Below are 20,875 nucleotides of genomic sequence, written 5' to 3'. Positions count from 1 at the left end.
GTCCTCGGATGAGGATTAAAAAAAATACATATGTATATTTGAGGTATAAACTGTTAAATAACATGGAGCAGGGGGAGGAGGAACACAAGATTTAGTATTATGGAAGTTTTTAAAAAGCTATCTGAAGGTGATTCTTTTGAATTTTAGACTAAACCTAAAACTCAGAAGTTTTGATATATGTTGGCTATGATGCAGAGACTATATCATTATTATGCAATTTTCCTAGAAGCAAGACATTAAGAGACTGCTTCTGTTATTTTTCTTCCTTTTGAAGATGCATTAGGGAAAATGATGGTTTAGTTTCCATCCTATTCAAATATCAAGTCACACAGGTGTTCACAAAGTATAATTTTATTATTTTTTTAAACTGGAGTTGATTTTCATTTGAGCATTCATTTCAGTAGGCTTATGTCTAAGTGGCTGAAGGATGGGGGTGTTGGCAGGGGCCTGAGAATGCGGAGGCATGGGTTGGGAATATATTCTCATGCATTTTTTTCCAGTCTGGTATGTGGTCACCCCTCAATTCAGGTCACTGCTGCATTTTCATCATCCTGACCACAACACTTTCTCCAGTCTGCTTACTTTCTCTTAGCTACTTCCATGTCCTTCTTGGGGGCAAAGGGATCATTCTCCTACTCCTATGACTTGGGAAGCTCTGCTATAACTCGTTCCTTCTATACCAGACTGATCCTTGGGAACTTTGATAATTCCTTCTCTCTGGCTTCCTCCCAAAGTAAGGCACATTTCCTCTGTTCTTACTTCCCCAAACCTCCAATCTGAAGGTTCTTTTGCTCCTACCCCTACCACCAATCCTATAAAACTTAGCCCCAAGGATCGGGGCTCCTCAGAGATCTATTAATAATTATGTTCCTCTTCCCTTTGACTTTCCTTCAGACTCATAAGTTCAGAAGCCTGATTTATAAAAATACTGAATGGATTTGTCTAATAGCAATAGAGTCCCAAGCATGTGAGTTTTAAAACTAGAATGGCAATTTAGTAATTAATGAGTATCCGATCTTTATATTCTCTGACCAGCAATTTCTTTCCTTGTTGGCAAACCAGGTGATAATCAAGATATTTGTAAGTGTAGAGTCAGATGTCATTGTATATCAGAAACACAAAATTAAGCAGACCTGATTTATTTACTCTCAGAAACAAACCGAGCTCCAGAATCCTCTCTTTGTATGGCTCTTGAATGGATATTGTCAGTTTGCATCTGAATGTCTCTTTTCCCTTCATTTCCAAGGTTAACTATCTCTCTTCTGTCTTTCTTTAGTCAATTCCTTCAGTCTAGTCACAGTCAATTCTTCACTGGGGAATCATTGTGTTGTTTTTTTTTTAATCCTCACCCCATATTTTTCCATTGATTTTTTTTTTCTCCCCCTTTTTTGACTTTAGAGAGAGAGGAAGGGAGAGGGAGAAAGAGAGAAACATAAATGAGAGAGAACATCGATTGGCCGCCTTCTGCATGCCCCCAACTGGGGATCAGGCCCACAACCTGGGCATGTGTCCTAACTGGGAATCCAACTGGCGACCTCTTGGTGCATGGGTCGACGGTCAACCACTGAGCCACACTGGCTGGACTCCATTGATTTAGAGAGAGAGAGAGAGAGAGAGAGAGAGAGAGAGAGAGAGAGAGAAAGAGAAAGAAACATAAACATGAGAGAGACACATCAATTGGTTGCCTCCTCACAGCCCTACAGGGTGGCTCTGTGGAACCCTGTAAAACAGTGGTTCTCAACCTTCCTAATGCCGTGACCCTTTAATACAGTTCCTCATGTTGTGGTGACCCCCAACCATAAAATTATTTTTGTTGCTACTTCATAACTGTAATTTTGCTACTGTTATGTCTTAGGCGATCCCTGTGAAAGGGTCGTTGGATCCCAAAAGGGGTCCCAACTCACAGGTTGAGAACTGCTGCTGTAGAATGTCCAAGTGTGGATGTTACCCATGGTTTTTTTTTCCTTAAAGAGAGTCCTCCTATGGAAAGGCAGAATATGAAGTGTAATTTCAGATTTTGTTCTTTTTAATTTCTTCTTCAAGCTTTAAGTGTTTCTAGAAAGAAAAAAAAGATACATTGTAGGCTGTCTGTGTTTTTTTTTTAAATACTATACTTTTTATTTTTCCAATGATCTTCTAAAGAATTATTTGCAGATTTCAAGGGGACATTTGATTCTTTTTGTGTTGTTTGAGGTTGTTAGCCTGGTCCATCCTATGAAGTTCCCCATTAGCATTTTTTCATCAAATGATTTTAGCTGAGATTGATTTTTATTATTGCCTAGATATAATTCATGAGGAGTTACAAAATGGTGATGTCCTACTTCTGTCATTCTTCCTGCATATTATTGGCTAGACTTTTTCTGTAAAGAACTTGCTCTCATTAACTAGCCATATTTTTTTCTTTTTCTTTAACTGCTAAAAAGCTCAGGGTGCTTACCTAACTCAGCCAGGTTCTGGGTTTGTGGATACTGAACTTATTCCTTTTCATAGGAACCCACTCAGTTGGAGCTCTACTCTGGTATATGTTGTTGTAGCACCTGCAAGCTGGCATTTCTACCAAGTTCTTTTTATGCATTTTCAATGTCTTCTGAGGCAGCATATAGCCACCCTGAACTTTCTGGGTTGCCCAGATTTTCTCCTAAGAGTACCAATTGTTATTTTTAGGGCTCTTATTACAAAATTGTATAGGTTTGAGTGGTTAGTTCCTAATGCTTTTTTTAATCTTAAGCTCTGTAATTTTTATTGTACAGCTTTGCAGAATATGACATTTTAAAGAATGCCTGTTTTGTTTTTTTAAGAGAAAACACATTATGAAAACATACAATATCCTCAGTTCAGATGAACAATTACATTTGTGTGTGTGTGAGAGAGAGAATCCTCACCCGAGGATATTTTTCTTTTTCTTTCTTTTTTTAAATCATCACCTGAGGGCATTTTTGCATTTATCTCAGACAGAGCGGGAGGAAGAGAGGGGGCAAGAGAGAGAAACATCGCTGTGAGAGAGAAACATACATTGACTGGTTGCCACCCACACAGTCCCAACAGGGGCCATGGGGAAACTGCAACCAAGTTATGTGCCTTTAGTGGGAACCGAACCCGGGATTCTGGTCTGCAGGCTGATGCTCTAACCACTGAGCAAAACTGGCCAGTGCGATATTTTTCCATTGATTTTTAGAGTGGAAGGGAGAGAGTTAGGGAAGGAGAGGGAGAGAGAGAGAGAGAGAATGAGAGAGAAAAGCAGTGATGTGAGAGAAACAGATCGATTGGTTGCATCCTGCGTGACCCTGACCAGGGCCAGGGATCTAACCGTCAACCCAGGTACGGGCCTTTGACTGGGAATTGAACCTATAACTCTTAGGTCGGAGGGCCAATGCTCTAACCACTGAGCAAACCCGGCCAGGGCTACAATTACATTTTTTTTTTAAAGGTTATTTGATTTTTAGATAGAGTGGAAGAGAGGGAGGGGAAGGGAGAGAGAGAGAGAAACATTGATGTGAGAGAGACACACTGATTGGGTTGCCTCTCACATGACCCAGACCAGGGCCAGGGATCGAACCTGCAACCCAGGTATGTGCCCTTGACAGGAAATCAAACCCATGACCCTTTGGTTCAAGGGCCAATGCTCTGACCACTGAGCCAAAATGGCTAGGGCATGTGTGTATACAATATATATATATTTAAAAAAATTTTTTTTGTTGTTAATCCTCACCTGAGGATATTTTCCCATTGAATTTTAGAGAGTGGAGGGTGGGGGAGAGAGAAACATCAATATGTGCCCTTGACCAGAGTCGAACCCAAGATGGCGGATGCCCTTACTGCTAAGCCAAGCAGTTCAGGTCTGTATATGTGTGTGTGTGTGTGTGTGTGTGTGTGTGTGTGTGTGTGTATATATATATATTTATTTTTACCTGAGGACATTTTTCCATTTTTTGTTCAGACAGAGTGGGAGGGAGGGAGAGGAAGAGAGAGAGAGAAACATCGACCTGATAGGGACACATCGAGTGGCTGCCACCCGCACAACCCAACCAGGGCCGGGGAAAAACTGCAACCGAGGTACATGCCCTTAGCGGGAACCGAACCTGGGTTTCTCTGGACTGCAGGCCAATGCACTAACCGCTGAGCCAAACTGGCCAGGGCTATATTTTTTAATATAAGCAAATATATATTCATATTATCCCCCTTTCTTAGATAAAAATTTTCATACATTACGGCCTATTTTGCACTTTGCTTTCTTTACTTAACATTAGATCCTGAGCATCAGTGCATAGTCATTATAGAAATATTCTGCCTTTTTTTACAGTCACATAGTCCTACATTAATAGATATACCTCAGTTTATTCAGCAGTCCGTTACTGATAGTCATTTTAGTTATTTATAATCTTTGGCTATTCCTAATAGTGCTACAGCGAATGGCTCAGTGTGTATATGTGTTCTGTATATTTTTGCTAGTGTGTTATAAAGTTACATTTGTAGAAGTGGGATGTTTATGTACTTTGTTGGGTATCGCCAAATATCTTTCCATTTTTCATTCCCAGAAGTAATGTATGTTAATTTCTGTTTTCACACAGCACTTGTCATATGCTTCAGGGTTATTTGCATTTCTTTTTCTGTGAACTGTATGATCGTTCATACATCTTGGTCATGTTTTTAAAGAATTGCTAGACTTTGTTTTCTGTTTTAGAAGCTATACAGTAATGATATAACTTGCAGACTTTTAAAAAATTAATCATTTATCTTTGTACTTTGGTTAGAGTTTTTATTTTATCATCTAAAAGTTGTCAGTTTTTATGGATTTTAATTATTTTTGAATTTTGAGTTATAGTTAGGAACCTTCTTCATTCTTAGATTATATCAGTGTATCAAAGAATTCACACATATTTTCTTCTAGTGCTTATATGGTTTCATTCTTTGCATTTAGATCTCAGATTCATTAAGAATTTAGTCTATGGTGTGAGAGACATCCAATTTTTATTGGGTTCCATATGATTATACAGTAATCCTCATTACATTACCTATTACAAAGACCACTTTTCCTCACAATGGTTTAACATGCTGTGAGTTTTTTTGTTTGTTTTTAATCCTCACCCAAGCATATTTTTCCATTTATCTTCAGATAGAGTGGGAGGGAGGGAAGAAAGAAGAGAAAGAAAGAGTAAAATGTCGATGTGAGAGAGACACAGTGATTGGTTGCCTTCCACACAATCCCGACCAGGGCCGGTGATCAAACCGCAACGGAGGTACGTGGTTCCCTGGCCGACACTCTAATTACTGAGCCAAACTGGCCAGGGCGGTTTTATTTATTTATTTATTTTTATTATCATTTTTTTATCCTCACCCGAGGACATTTTTACATTTATCCTCAGAGCGGGAGGGAGAGAGGGGGGAAGAGAGAGAGAGAAACATTGATGCGAGAGAGACACACCAACTGGTTGCCGCCCACACAACCCCAAAGGGGGCCAGGGACAAACTGCAACCAAGGTACGTGCCCTTAGCAGGAACCGAACCTGGGACTCTCTGGTCCGCAGGCTGATGACTGTAACCGCTGAGCCAAACTGGCCAGGGCTTTTTTAAAAAATTGTATTGATATCTATACTCTGTCACTTTCCTTAACCTCACTAAGAGGTTTTAATGTAAGTAAGTTAAAAATGAGTGTGACTATTAAACTGTAACATATCTTTTCAGGGGTTATGTTCCTAATTTTACATTCTAGTGCAACTGAAATTATTGGCTAGGAAAATTTAAGTTAGAAAGTTGTACTACTTTAAACGTTAATGAAGTGTTATTTCCTTACAGTGCCACAAGGTTGCAGTAGTGAGAGAAGATAAATTGGAAGGTAAGTGTTTTAGCAATTTAACAAGTTTTTCCTCTTATGGCATCAATGTAGGTACAATAAAAAAAATCTGCCCCTAACATCTGCATACAATATAGTTTGCTGTTTAACTAAAGAGCTGTAAATTCTTTTTATTAGTAGTTTCTGAAACATTAAAATATGATACTACATCTGCCTAATTTCCCATTTTTAAGGTCAATAGCTGCTAACATGTATAAAGCACTTTGATCACAGGATTTCAAAACTCGTGACAGACATACAAAACACTATGATGAATACCATATGGAGCAGCTCCTCAACTAAAAAGACAGGAGTCTCTATCATGTGTTTCATAACAGGTTTTTAGGAAGAGAATTAATGAATGCTTTTCTAAAGTCAGAAAGACTTAATAAAATGTCTAAATTAAATTTGTTCACCTGTTTCAAGACTATTTATGCTACTGTTCTATTTTTAAAAAAAATGTTTTTTCCTTTATTTATTTTAGAGAGGAAGGGAGAGGGGGAGAGAGAGAGACAGAAATATCAATGAGAGAGAACATCGATTGGCCGCCTTCTGCATGCCCCTCATTGGGGATTTGGCCCACAACCTGGGAATGTGCCCTGACTGGGAATCAAACCGGCGACCTCTTGGTGCATGGGTCGATACCCACCGAGTTACACTGGCCGGACAACTGTTCTATTTTTTAAAAACTCAATTTAAAGGAATTGTATAGCAGCAGACTCCATGTGATCTTGGACTGATGTCATAAGACAAAATCTGCACAGTTGTACTTTATAAAGAAAGACTCCTGCCGGTGGAGTCATTTTATAACAAATTAACTTTGATGTATTCAAGGTGGTGGAGTTGTCTACTTTTTTCTTCCTGAGTTCCCACATTGGTAGGCCAAGCAAGATTTATTCATTCAGTCAATACATAGTGAGTATTTACTCTGTCAAGCTCTGGGCTAGGCACTAGAGACTTGGAACAAGTTAGGCACAGTCCTCCCCATCATGGAACCTAAAATTTGTTCCTATGATGTTCTTTTGTGTTTTTTCCTCTGCAGACCCAACTGGTTTGTAATATTTTGTTACAGAGTTGCTTGCTCTAAAGTTGAATTACATAAGTGAGTCTTCTTATCAGATAAAAATTGCTTATTCCTCAATTATATGCTAGAGTGTAAGAATCTTTCCTGACTGAAAAAAAAGATCACAGTCATCATTAATCATTCATTAGTATTTACTGAGTGTCCACTGGATGAGTGATAACCCTCACAGGTGCTGTACTTAGAACTGACTCACCACCACCTACCTTGTCATAACGTCCCATTGGAGACAGAAGAGGTGATGTTATACTGTATATGTGGCTATTTGGCCTTTTAGAACTTTTTGGACCACCACAGATTGCAAATGGTTTTAATGCAGAAGGGTTTCTTGTTAAAGTCCCCACATGCTATGAAGTTTGTGTATTAACAGACTGCTTTTCCTGTTGACTTGTAGCAGTGAAGTCCAAGCTAGCTGTGACTGCCAGCATCCATGTGTACAGCATCCAGAAAGCCATGCTAAAGGACAGTGGGCCTCTGTTCAATACCGACTATGACATCCTTAAAAGCAACTTGCAGAACTGCAGCAAGTGAGCTCCTTAATGTTCCTTGTGGGCTTCTTTACGAATTGATTTTGTAAGATGTTTACACAGTGGCTGCCTCTTAAGAGTGAATGCCAAGTCTAGTAAAACCCCATTTATCTTGCAGTAAGACACATGCCTGGTTTTATTAGTACATCATAAGGTGAAAAATAGCAGCCACAACCCATATTGAAAACCCCAGTGGACTCCCCATAAATCTTTTTCTCATGTATTTATCCTGTCACTGCCACCAGAAATGTTTGTTGTGCCCCCTCATTACTCCCTTACCCCAGTCTCTGCTTGTCTAAATTCTGCCCATCCTTTAAGAACTAGTTCAAATGTTGTCCTTCAAAAACTATTCCTAATTTGATACCCTCTACCTTGCATCTGAAAGTAGTTGATCTTTCACAACCAGGATCAGATCTTGTTCATCTTTGGTATCTTTTACAATAAGGGGAAGTGATGGACTATAATGCATGTGGATTTGGGGAATTGTTGGTCCTGAGCTTGAGTTGTGGCTTTGATGCTTAATACCCCTGGCTTTGGACAAATTACTTAAAGTCTTTGAGATTTGGTTTCTGAATCTTTAAATTAGATATAATAATTCCTATTTTGTGGGGTTGTATGGAAGGTTCAGGTCAGTTCCCCAGATACAGGTTGAATGCCTACTACTTTAACAGATACTAAGCAAGATAACTTGAATTCATTCAACAAAAATCTGATGTGTATCTATGACATGCCACACTCTATAGAGTGAATATGACCCAGTGCCTGCATTGGCACTGATGGTCCTGTGGGAGGCAATTACAGCACAGTGTGGCAGTGTTTTAATAGGAGTAATAGTGTGGGAAGATGTTAGGGGGGGCATTCATCTCCCATTTTTGGGTGGGGTGGAGTGTGGAGGCAAGATAGGGAAGGCTTGATCGGAATGACATCTAAGTCAAAGTGTGAAGGCCCAGTGGAAGTAGCCAATCAAAGGAGAAGTTGGAGAGTAAGGACAGAGCTAGGAAAAAACCTGGTGCTTGTGCAGAACCACAGTCGTTTGTATGGCTGGAACTTAGAGTGAGAGGTCGGAAGTAATGAGATAAAATTCAAGTAGGAATCAGATTCTTTGCTTTGCCTATTAAAGATTTAGACTTTATTCCAAAGCACTGAAGACTGAAGATTTTTAAGCAGATGAGTGAAATAATTGCATTTGAGAAAGATGACTCTGGCTGTGATGGTGAAGTCAGATCAGAAGAGAATAATCTGGAAACAAGGCCATCAGGGAGGAGAACTGTTACAGTGATCCAGGGTAGAGATGACAGTTATCTAAAGTACAGGAATGGTGTTGGGGATGGACGGTATGAAGGTTAAAGAGTCATGCCATCAAATCCTGGATGCTGTGGTGGTAGTTGGGGCCAGGTGTGGGGATGGGTCTTGTGTTTGTGGTATTAATAATTATGGCCATGTTTTTGGCTTGGGTGACTGAATAGATGACCATCACTAAGAAAGGGAATGTGTAAGGGGGAGCAGTCTTTGTGTGAGGGAAAAATGATGAATTGGGTTTGGACATGTTGAATTTGAGAAACCTGTGGGGAGTCCAAGTAGAGATAGATGTCCATTGCAGTAGACAGGCGCATTTAGATGATGAGTACCTACGATGTGCCACACTGTAGAGTGACTATGGTTCAGGGCCTGCTTAATACTCTGATCATTTGGGGTGAAGATAAGGATTTTGGAATCAGAGAAAATAGGTAATTAATTGGGTAGACATAGTCATACAGAGGAAATGTATAGAATGAAAGGAGGACAGAAAGTAAAACTCCACACCATGATTGTTAGCTGTGTTACCTTGGGCAAATTAACCTCTTCGCTTTAGTTTCCTCATCAGTAAAATGAAGCCAACAATAGTAAAAACCTCACAGGGCTGTAGAGCATTAAATGAATTAAAGTATGTAAAGTGCTTAGCACTGTGCTTGGCACATAGTAAGCACTATTTAAATGATAACCATTTTTAAAGGATGGTCAGAAAAAGAGGGGCCTGAGAAGGATCAGCCAGAGATAAGAGGAAGATTACAAGAGTATGTGGAGTTCTAAAAGCTAAGGGAAGAGCTTTAAGAAGGAGGGACTGGTTGATAATATCCAACCTTGCTGAGAAGCTAAGTAAAAAGGAACTGAAGTGTCCTTTGGATTTAGTGATGACCTTGGTAAGAGCGTTTTTAGTGGAGTACCAGATTCTGGTCAGCTGAATTAATATAGATAACTCCAGGAAATATGACTATACAATGGAGAAAAAAGAGGGAGGTAGCTAAGGAGAACTTGAGACTAAGGGAAGATATCTACATTTTTCAAGTTGAAAGTGCCTTGAACTTGTACTGTTAAGAAAGAGCAAAAAAAAAAAGAGGAAATGATTGAAGATACTGAGGAGGTGAGATAACTGATAGAGGACAAATAGATATAGAATTTCCAAACATAATTTCTGTAAGTTCCATGAAAATAGGAATCGTGTCTATTTTGTTAACTACTCTATATCCATAATGGTGCTTGGCAGATGGTAAGCATTCAATAAATAATTGTTGAATGAACTAATGTTAGACATTAGTTCTTTTTCTTTAGTTTAAAACCTTGAGTGTAATCGGCATACAGATATTAAGTAAATATAATTATATAACTAAAGAGTAATAACTTGTAAGTCTGGTGTCTTTTAGGGAAAGATTACAGGAAACAATACCTGATACATTTATGTAAATTATTAGATTTCAAAAATAGTATATTAAAATCTAGTCATGGTATGTCGAGCTCTAAAAATTATTTCTTCTGTTATATCTAGCAAGTAAGCAAATGAGAATAAAAGTGACTCAAAGGTTCAAAAAATTTGCACAGGGACCTCTAAAATAAATATGGCAAGTAGAAATCTGGTAATAGGAAGCACTTTAATGAAACTTTACTTAAATACTTAAAGTAGCCTTGGTAAAAATGTGAAGAATTTATCTCCAATAAAGAAACTTGTATTTGGTCCTGAGAATTATGAGCCAACTGAGATCTGACTCATTGCTTCATGTGTTTTTAAGAAGTGCTGTGACAGGAAGAAAGTTGAAATTTTAGGATTGAGCAGATTCTTCTTTCTTCGGACAAGTTCCCAGCCTGGCTTGGTCTCTTCCTCACTGCCAATTCGTGGTCCTGACCCTAAGGTGTGGAATGTAGACCAAATGGAGAAAGAGTTGTCCTGGGGCCAACTTTAGATGTTGACAATGAAATAAAACACTGCTCTTTTCCTTGAACATGGAAGCATTGCAAGGCCAGAGAGGTAGAGTGGTGGGCGAAAGGAAATGATTTCCGTCTGTTCTTAATTCTGATGCACAAAATAGTTGTGTTAATGTAGGGTTTTCTAATGTGGACCACAATAAATCAGTGGAAGATTTTTGGAGCTGTAAAGTCTAGCTTTGGGGCTGTTCAGTCTGAAATTACTTTTGAAATTAAATGATTTATCAGGGTTTTTTTTTTCCTTCCTTAGGCCAGTTATTCTAGCAGCTAATCTTGAATTTGTGCCTGGTTGATCATAAGATAATTGCTTTTACCACATAGTTTCTTAACTTCCATCTTCCCCCACCCCAAGTTGAGGTGATACACTGAAGATGGGAGAGAAGCCAGAAGCCTCACTTTCAGTGACTTAAATAATCATTCTTTCAATGTATATTTCTTGATACTCTTATGCCAGGTCTTCTACTGAGTACCTGAAATACAAATAATGAATAGTACATGTTCCTACCTTCAAGGAGCTTTCACATACTCCCAGTAAGAAAAGACTAGGGGAGGAAGTTGGGGAGCTTTGCTTTAAGTATAGCCATTTGAGAAAACTGGATCAGTTATCCATTCACAATGTGGAACATTACATTATGGACTTGAGTGAAACGGGCATATCTACAGTGAATGTTCCCTTTAATATCCATGCACACAGTTCCAAATTTCTTCATTTGGCTTTGGACATGCTTTTCTGGAGCTGTTAGTTGGTATTATTAGGAATTATTAGAAAACAACTGTTAAGGACCATGGTTATAGGAGCCAGTGGCTGTGTTCCCAGCTTCTTCCATGTTTTATTTTTTTTAATATATTATTTATTGCTTTTTTTAAGAGGAAGGGGGAGAGAGAAACGACAACTTGTTCCACCTATTGATGGAACAACAAATTGTTGCAGTAGTTTCTTGTAAGTGCCCGGACTGGAGATTGAACCTGCAACCTTGGCGTATCAGGATGACGCTCCAATCAGCTTAGCTACCTACCCAGGCGGGACACTTCTTCCGTGTTTTTTATTAATTAATTAATTTATTTATTTATTTTTGTTAATCATAACCCAAGGTTATTTTTCCATTGCTTCTTCCATGTTTTATCATGATCCACTCTGGCCAGGAGATTTGCCAGAAAATTTGTTAACATTTTTTTTTATTTATTTTTAAAACTTTATTGTGGTAGAATAAGTATAACATAAAATTTACCATTTTAGCCATTTTTCTTTTCTTTTTAATCCTCACTTGAGGATATTTTTCCATTTATCTTCAGATAGAGCAGGAGGGAGGGAAGGAGGAAGAGAGAGAGAGAGACAGACAGACAGACAGACAGACAGACATTGATGTGAGAGAGACACATTGATTGGTTGCCACCCACCCTAACCGGGGCTGGGGACGAACCATAACCAAGGTACATGCCCTTGGCCAGAATCGGACCTGGGACACTCTGGTCTGTGGGCGACACTTAACCACTGAGCCAAACTGGCCAGGGCAGGAAATTTGTTAATATTTAAAGCTCTTAATATCTAGCCCTACAAGAGGATAATCATTTGGTTTCCCAAGTATGATGAAATAACTGATCTTTTATTATTGTTTGGTGAATTCTTACTATTTAGAATTAGGATGCTTTATTCAAAACAATATTCAACATGGTATGGTAGATTCCATATCATAGGTTCTTTTTTCTTAATTTTTATAAGAATTTATTTGAGCCAAATTGATGACATTCTGGGATCAAGATCTCAAATGCTCTCCATATCCTAGTTTTGATTCCAATCCTAGTCTTTTTTTTACTAACCTACTTCTCTCCAATACTTGTTTATCTGAATGAGAGTTGTGTACAGATTAATTTCTAAAATTCATTCTAGTTCTAAATGTTCTCCTTTTATAGTATTAGACTTAGAAAGTATTATATTGAAGAGCAAGAGTTTGAAAGTAAGGTTTGATACTGACATTAACATTTCTGTCTCAGGTTTAGTGCCATACAGTGTGCAGCTGCAGTCCCTAGATCTTCTGCTGAAACCTCATCTTCTGAAAAGTTTGAGCAGTCAAATCTTCAGGTGTCAAATGAGTCACAAGCCAATAATGAGTTGACCACCAATGGTCATGGCCCTCCTATCTCCAAACAGATTTCCCACCAACCTAAAGGAATTATGGGAATGTTTGCCTCTAAAGCTGCTTCTAAAACCCAAGATACCAACAAAGAAACCAAAACAGAAGCTAAAGAGGTAACAAATGTAAGTTTGCTTTAAAGATACGCCTTTCATGCTCTGGCCAGTTTGGCTCAGCAGTTAGAGCGTCGGTCTGCAGTTCCAGCCAAGGTCATGTATCTTGGTTGCAGTCCCTAGCCCTGATCGGGGTTATGCAGGTGGCAACCAATTGATGTGTCTGTCTCACATCAATGTTTCTCTCTCTCCCACCTCCCATTCTATCTGAAGATAAATGGGAAAATATCCTTGGGTGAGGATTTAAAAATAAATGAATAAAGATAAGCTTTTTTAACTCAGAATGGGTAACTAGAAAAGCATTAATAGTACCAGTGGAAGTAGTTTAATTATATAATGTTCTGATATTTAGTTCTAATTTTTATACTTCAGTTTGAATTCTTTAATTTAACTTGATGCTTTTATCTGAAATAGGCCTTTTTCTTTTGATAGTGCTCCTCACCAAGCCTTGAGCTGTTAGGTGGTGGAACCAGCATCAAATCCACTTCTGATGATTGCAAATGTAATGTTTTGGAGGTTTTTCCCCATCGTGTATCATACTGCCTCTGATCTATTTTAATTCTGTCAAACTAAGTAGTTTTTAAATACAAGAAAAGTTTAAACATATTTATGGATAATAATTTTATAAGAACTCTGAGAATCTAAGCTTTGGAGATTAACACCCGATGCTGGCAGGTCTGGATTTGTTCTTATATCTGATGCATACACATTTTGGCATGATTATATAAATACTGAACCATCATGACATCTCTTTTCTATGCTTTTAGGCATCTTCAGCAGGCAACAAGGCACCAGGGAAAGGGAATGTGATGAGCAATTTTTTTGGAAAAGCTGCTATGAGTAAGCATGTTCTTACCTTCTTTTGTTTACTAATACATGAATGTTATTATAATAACTTATTATATACCTGAGGTGAAAGCCTATTTTACCCATCTAGGACACTACCATGTAGCGGTCCTGAATCTTAACATCGATTTTTAGTATATTGATGAAAGTAACCCAACTGGAACAGTGGATTTTATGGGTGAGCTGGGTTCAGTTCAGATCCCTTGGAGTATAAGTTTACTATTCCTATTTTACCCCTTGCCTTGAAAAGAGAAATATTTGTTTTGTAGAACTCTTGAAAATGGGGATTAAAACAAAAGGGAGGCTGCCTGGTTAAAGCAGTACAGTGTTGAGTTTAATATCTTTTTTTGTTAGCTCTTAATTTTATTTTCTTTTTAATTTTTATTTTTTTATCTTTATTGTTGAAAGTATAACAGATGTCCCTCCTTTTTCCCCCATTGACCCACTCCCACCCCTCTCAGAGGTTAATATCTTGGATGCTGGGGTCAGTTTGTCTGGTGTGACCGTTATTACCCCATTTCCCAAGGAGGTGCAAAAACAAAGCTCTTGCCTTTCTTCAGTTATTCTTGCAGATTACTCATAGTAATGAACTAGACCTCAGTGTGAATTAGATGTGCCCAGATAGTACTGGCCATTTAAAAAATACCTCCTTTTTAAAAAAATAAAATTTAAATAAGAATTCTTTCATATGGAAGGAACCAATAGTCACATATTTTCATACTTCTCATATCAAATAAACATCCCCTGAGGGTATGTGGCAGAATACCAGGAAGAATGTAGAGCCACAGGATAATTATAGCACACTTTTTTGGAGCATCAGTTTTATAAAGATTTTGTGGGGAGGCACTTTATTGCATGCCTATGCAAGCAAAATAGTCAGAATTCTGCTTCTCTGTGATGGTCAAATTGGTGGTTGGGAGAGAGGTTGGGTGATAGTTTTTTATTTGCCATAAAAGCTATCAGAGGACATATTTTTGTTCTGAAAGCATATGGAAAATTTGATACTTTCAGGTTGTTGGGAAACACAATTGCATTCTTTTTTTTATCCTCACTCGAGGACACCTTTTCATTTTTTGTTCAGATAGAGTGGGAGGGAGGGAGAGAGAAACATCGATGTGAAAGGGACACATTGAGTGGTTGCCACCCGCACAACCCAAGGAGGGCCAGGGACAAACTGCAACTGAGGTACGTGCTCTCAGCGGGCACTGAACCCGGGTCTCTCTGGACCACAAGCTGACGCTCTAACCGCTGAGCCAAACTGGCCAGGGCCACAATTCTTGCAAGTACAGTGAACAAGGACAGCTTCCTACTTCTGTGAAAATAGATTGTGCTAATATTACTGGCCTATGTGGCTGGTACTGCTCTGCTCCACTGTACCCAATCAAATTGTGTGGTTTCTTGGCAACTTCAGTGAGGTTCACAGGTGTGTGTTTGTGTGTGTGTATTTTATTATTTTTTTAATGCATTGGCAAGAATGTGGAAAAGTTGAACTTTTATATATTTCTGTAGGGAATGAAAATGATATGCCCACTTAAAAAATAAAAGTGGTAATACTACAAAAAGTTAAATCTAGAGGTACCTTGCAGTTCCATTCCCAGGTATCTACTCAAGAATTAAAACTGTAAATAAATAAATTAAATTAAATTTAAAAATAAATAAATAAAAATAAAATTTTTCTTTACCAAAAAAAGTATTAAAACTGTATGTACACACAAAACTTATACAAAAATGTTAATAGCAGCTAAAAAGTTCCATCATCTGATGAATATAATAAGCAAATGTGGTATATCCACATAATGCAATATTATTCAATCTAAAAAGAATGACATGCCCGGCCAGTGTGGCTCAGTGGTTGAGCATTGACCCATGCACCAAGAGGTCACCAGTTCAATTCCCAGTCAGGGCACATTCCCAACTTGTGGGCCCATTCCCAGTGTGGGGCATGCAGGAGGCTGCCAATCGATGTTCTGTCTCGTCAATGTTTCTATCTCTCTGTCTCTCTCCCTTCCTTTCTCTCTCAATCAATAAAAGAAAATAAATAAATTAAAAGAATGAAGTACTGATACATGCTACAATAAAGAAGAACCTTGAAACATAGAAATGAAAGAAGCCCAGAACAAAAGGCCAAGTATTGTTTGATTTACATTTATACAAAATGTCCACAATAGGCAAATATATAGAGACAAAAAGTATTTTATGATGTGTGAATTATATCTCAATAACAGAAACCTTGCTTTTTTTTTTTCTTCCTCACCCAAGGAGGATATTTTTCATTGAGTTTTAGATAGTGTGGGAGGGACAGAGAGAGAGAGAGAAACATCAGTGTGAGAGAAATACATCAATTGGTTGGCTCCTGCACAACCCCTACTGGGGCTGGAGACCCAGGAACCAAGGCACTGAACCTGTTACTATTCAGTCCGTGGGGCAATGCTCTAATCGTTGAGCCAAACCTGCCAGGGCAATGCTTTTTTATGTTAAAAAAATTGCAACATTAGTGACAATTAAAGTCATCATGTTAAATTTTCCTTAACAGTTGCCTGAAATTGTTAAAATAAACTACCTCTTTACCAGCTGATAGGCCAATTGTAATTTCATATATGTATAAATTGGGGTTCCCAAAATGCTGTGAAACCAAGGCAGAGACTACAACTCTGGATGTTAAATCTGATTGATCAGTGGTATTTTAATTTAGATCAGTTTTCTGAAATTGATAGACTAGATATGTAGTCTCTCTTTCCTTAACCCATGAGGTAGGTTGGAAATATTTGGAGGTTTTCTTCCTAATGATGTAATTTTGAAATAGATGCTAACAAAATGATGTAAATTATGTAACAGAATGCAGAATTTGCAAAAACTTTAAGGATACACATGCAACTTCAGGAAACTTTTTTTTTTTTGCATCAGTCACTGACTCTTGGACCCCTTGGAGATACATGTTTACTCTCCTATATAGTTAGGTGGGAAAGTTTGAGAAGTACTGATAATTGAGAACAGCAGTAGTGAAAATGCAAGAGAGAATGCCACCATAGGGCTGGTGGATTCAACCATTCAGATTTCCCATTTAAGTTTTCAAAAAATAAAGCATAAACAGATTGTATGTTACACTTTTATCCATCATCTGTTCTTTCAAATAATATACTTTATTTATAAACTGTTTTACTAAACTATGTGTAACAGCCAAAAACTAAGATAGCAGTCATTTTTTTTCCTGTACTGTAGATGGTTTAAGCTATTTTATGACATATAGCCAAAACTACTTATTGAAGTGCTTCATGCTGTTTGCAACTTTCTAAGAGTATTGTGTGACTTCTTGAAAAAAACTAAACAAAAACTATCACTAGGTATAGCATATAATTTCTATATATTCTTTGTATAATTTCTCAGATGGCAAGGCCCATCCTGCTTAAAATTCTTAGTCCTTTGCACTACCCTGTAGTTGTTTTTGTGTTTTTCAGCCTGATGTAGGGAAAGGGGTAAAGACTTCGAGGAATTAAACTGATTGAAGTTCAGATCCTGGCTCTTCCTTTTCCATCAGTGTTACCTTGAAGTAAATCACTTAACCTCACATACTGATCTCTTTTAATGTTTATGATAATCTTGTAAATATTACTCCAGTTTTTACAGAAAAGACTGATGTTTAGATAAATTGCCCAGAATGATGCAAGATTTGAACCAAACTTTTCTGATTCAAAATAGTCTTTCAATTACATCATTAAGGTAGTAGTATATAAAAGTATCCAGGCTTAAAAAGATAGAATATAATAGAAAATAAGATCTTAGTACAAATTTCTGTTGTCACTATTTGTAAGCTGTGTACTCTTGGGAAACATCTTTTAATCCCTCTGGCTCTTAGTTTCCTTATCTAGCAAATGAGAATGGTGATACCTCATAAAATTGTATTTGTTTTTTTCTGAGCCTTGCATTTATTATCATTTGCCCTGGGGGTGTAATATTATGAGGGATTAACAGGAGGCAGAAATGAAAACAGTTATAGCTAGGGTGGTAGTTGGACAGGAGGGATGTTCTCTGACTAGACCATGAGCTCTGTTAGGACAAGAACTGTTTTTGTGTGTGTGTTTTTAACCTCTTTAGTCCCTGATACTTACATTACCTGGCACTTAGTAGACCGTCAAAGGAATGGTCAAAGAAATGATAGATTAATACTGCATGATGGGATTATGCATGGTCTGTTATGCTTTATTTGTAGATAAACTTAAAGGCAATTTGGATTCGGAGCAAGCAGTGAAAGAAGAAAAAGTAGTGGAACAACCTCTACTGTCTGTCACTGAACCAAAGCTGGCAGCCCCTGCAGTCCTGAAGAAATCCAGCAAAAAAGCAGAGCCTGTTAAGATGCAGCAGCAGGAGAAAAAAAGGTAGGAAAATTTTGTCACTTGTTGGGGAAGAGTGTTTCTGCTGGGATTGAGAAGGTCTGTTTGGGCTTATTGACAGCAGGCAGTTTTTGGTTGAGCACTAAATTCTACTTAATGCTTTCAATATATAGCTATATATAGCTATATAAACCAAAGTGAGGAGAGAAGCTCAATATCTCATATAGTGAAGTGGACCTGGAATCTGCATTTTAGATCATTTAAAGCCCAGAGTCTATTTTTTGGGTCCCATTGATCTAAATCAATTGTCTTTTCTCCTTTATTTTGAATTTGTGGACATGGCATAAGTGTGCCTGATTGTGTGTCTGTTTTTCACTTCAGATCGCAAATGAAAGGTTACTCTTCCCAGACAAATTTAAGAGAAAAAGTTCTTTGTTTTCTTTTTATATCAATGAGTTTATTTTTCAAGTGGTAAAATGTAATTAGAAAAGAAAATAAAAAGCACACAAGCTGTTAAAAATGGATCCAGGAATTTGAGACACTACCTCATAGTTGGTAGGAATTAGTCTGTTGAAAGAAATTCTAAAGGACACTGTCAGCACTGATAGGCCCAGAAATACTTCACTTTTGTGGCAAGGTTGGGGATACTCTAATAGAAAACATCAACAAAATGCTGAAGTCTCAGAGGGTCAAGGCAATGTCCAGTGGGCCTCATCTCCTAGGAACATGTGATATGGATGGATTAAAATGTCCCAACCATGGGTACAACACTCATTGTTGATGGTTATTGCTAGGAATGCATTCAGTATTTCAGCACCAAGTATAATATTAACTATATAGTTTAGTAGATGCCCTTTACCAGATGGAGGAAGTTCTATTCCTAGTTTGCTGAGAGGTTTTATTATCAGTGGGTGTTGAATTTTGATAAATGCTTTTTCTGCATTTATTGAAATGATCAGACAGTGTTTCTGTTAATGTAGTGAATTATACTGATTAGTTTTCAAATGTTAAACCAACCTTGCATTCTTGGGATAAACCCCCACTTGGTTGGGATGTATTATCCTTTTTATATATTGCTGGATTCTATTTGTTAATATTATAAATATTTTTTTGCCTCTACATTTACAAGGGCTATGGATCAATTTTTTTTTTCTTTTCTAGTATCATATTAATCAGATTTCAGTGTTAGAGTTATGCTGACTTCTTAAAATTAGTTGGGAAAAGTTTACTCCTCTGTTTTCTGTTTGTGTATGATATGTATTATTTCTTTCTTAAACGTTTGATAAAATTCACAAGTGAATCTGGGCCTGGAGTTTTCTTTGTGGGAAAGGTTTTTTTTTTTTTATGAATTTTATTTCTTTAAATAAATCTGTTCACATTTTCTTGTTCTTTTTGGGTCAATTTGGTTGTGTTTTTAAAGGAACTTATCTACTTCATCTAAGTTGTTGAGTTTATTGGCTTAAAGTTATGCATACCATAGTCTTATTCTCTGAGTATCTGTAGTTACCACTGTAAATTCCTTCATTCTTTCATTCCTAATATTGGTAACATATTTTTTTTGTCTTTTTTTACTCAGTCTTAACAAGGCTTATTAATTTTATTAATATTTTCCCTCAAAATAATAACTTTGTTAATTTTCTTCATTGATTTCTGTTCTTATCTTTATTATTTCCTTCTGCTTATTTTGGGTTGAATTTGTCTTTTTGTGGCTTAAGGTAGAAAAATAAGTTGATACTTAAAGTAACATAAGAAATAAAATACTTGAAGATAAAAATTATGTCTCTAACACACTGTTGACCATTGATATATTGTTGATCGAATGAGTAGTGTGATGGAGTATCCAGAGGAGCTAAATAAATGTCAAGATGGAGTGTAGGTTTTTTATTATGTCATTAGAATCACCTTGAGGTCTTATGTCTATGCCTTTGATTATATTGGGGTTTTTTTTCTCTTTAAAATATGTATCCCTTTTTAGCCCTGACTGGTGTTGCTCAGTGGTTAGAGTGTTGGCCCATGCACTGAAGGGTCATGGATTTGATTTCGGGTCAAGGGCGCGTACCTGGATTGCAGGTCCGTTCCCTGGCCCTGATTAAGGCTCATGTGGGAGGCAACTAATCGATGTGTCTCTGTCATATCGATGTTTCTCTCTCTCTCTCTCTCTCTCTCTTTTCTCTCTCTCTCTCTCTCTCTCTCTGTCTCCCCCCCTCCATTTCTCTCTCCCCTTCCCTCCCACTCTTCTACTCTCTCTAAAAGTCAATGGAAAAAATATCCCCAGGTGAGGATTAACAAAAAAAATAAAGTAAAATATGTATCCCTTTTCTATCTGACGAACTTCTACTTAGCTTTTAGTAAGACTCGTGTTCCATAACGTTTGTCCAGTAAAATGATCACATCGTATTATAGTTAGTGTTTATATCTGTTTTTCCAGTCAAAGCTTCTTGAGAACAGTGTTTTATTAATCTTACATCTTCATAGTTTAGCAAAGAGCCTCGTATATGTAGATAATAGCTGCTTATTTAATGCCTATTGAACTATTAAAAGGCCAATAGGGGAAGTAAGGATTTAGGAAGATTCTCAATAGTCTGGTAGTAATTTCCAGTGGTCTTTAGAGAGCTAGAGAAAATTTTTATTCTGGTCACCCCATGAAGTAACCTATTTGTGGTCAGTTAACGTTAAAAAGAATCCTTCTTAGTCTCTTTTGACTTTTCTGACCTCTAGAATTAAGACCATGAGTTATAAAGCAAGACTCATAGTAACATATGAGTACTTATAATTTTATTT

General features: G+C 37.5%; 1 protein-coding gene across 3 annotated transcripts in view; it reads left to right on the top strand.

Annotated features, from left to right (window-relative positions):
• The window catches only part of POLD3 (DNA polymerase delta 3, accessory subunit), a 56,485-nt gene that overhangs the window by 12,242 nt on the left and 23,368 nt on the right, over positions 1-20,875 (top strand). The window contains exons 1-6 of one of the 3 annotated variants that reach the window (XM_036258851.1): positions 3,764-3,836; positions 5,794-5,833; positions 7,306-7,438; positions 12,668-12,932; positions 13,688-13,760; positions 17,974-18,139. In XM_036258851.1, the coding sequence (XP_036114744.1) occupies positions 3,807-3,836; positions 5,794-5,833; positions 7,306-7,438; positions 12,668-12,932; positions 13,688-13,760; positions 17,974-18,139 (707 nt within the window). In that variant the 5' untranslated portion in view covers positions 3,764-3,806. Of the gene's footprint in view, positions 1-3,763; positions 3,837-5,793; positions 5,834-7,305; positions 7,439-12,667; positions 12,933-13,687; positions 13,761-17,973; positions 18,140-20,875 lie in introns of those variants that run through there. The other 2 variants (XM_036258848.1, XM_036258849.1) reach the window with 2 other exon arrangements.

This window comes from Molossus molossus, unplaced genomic scaffold (assembly GCF_014108415.1).
Source record: "Molossus molossus isolate mMolMol1 unplaced genomic scaffold, mMolMol1.p scaffold_m16_p_13, whole genome shotgun sequence".
Classification (NCBI taxonomy): Eukaryota; Metazoa; Chordata; class Mammalia; order Chiroptera; family Molossidae; genus Molossus; species Molossus molossus.
The sequence above is the reverse complement of the archived record's forward strand: the minus strand, read 5'-3'. Positions and strand labels throughout refer to the sequence as shown.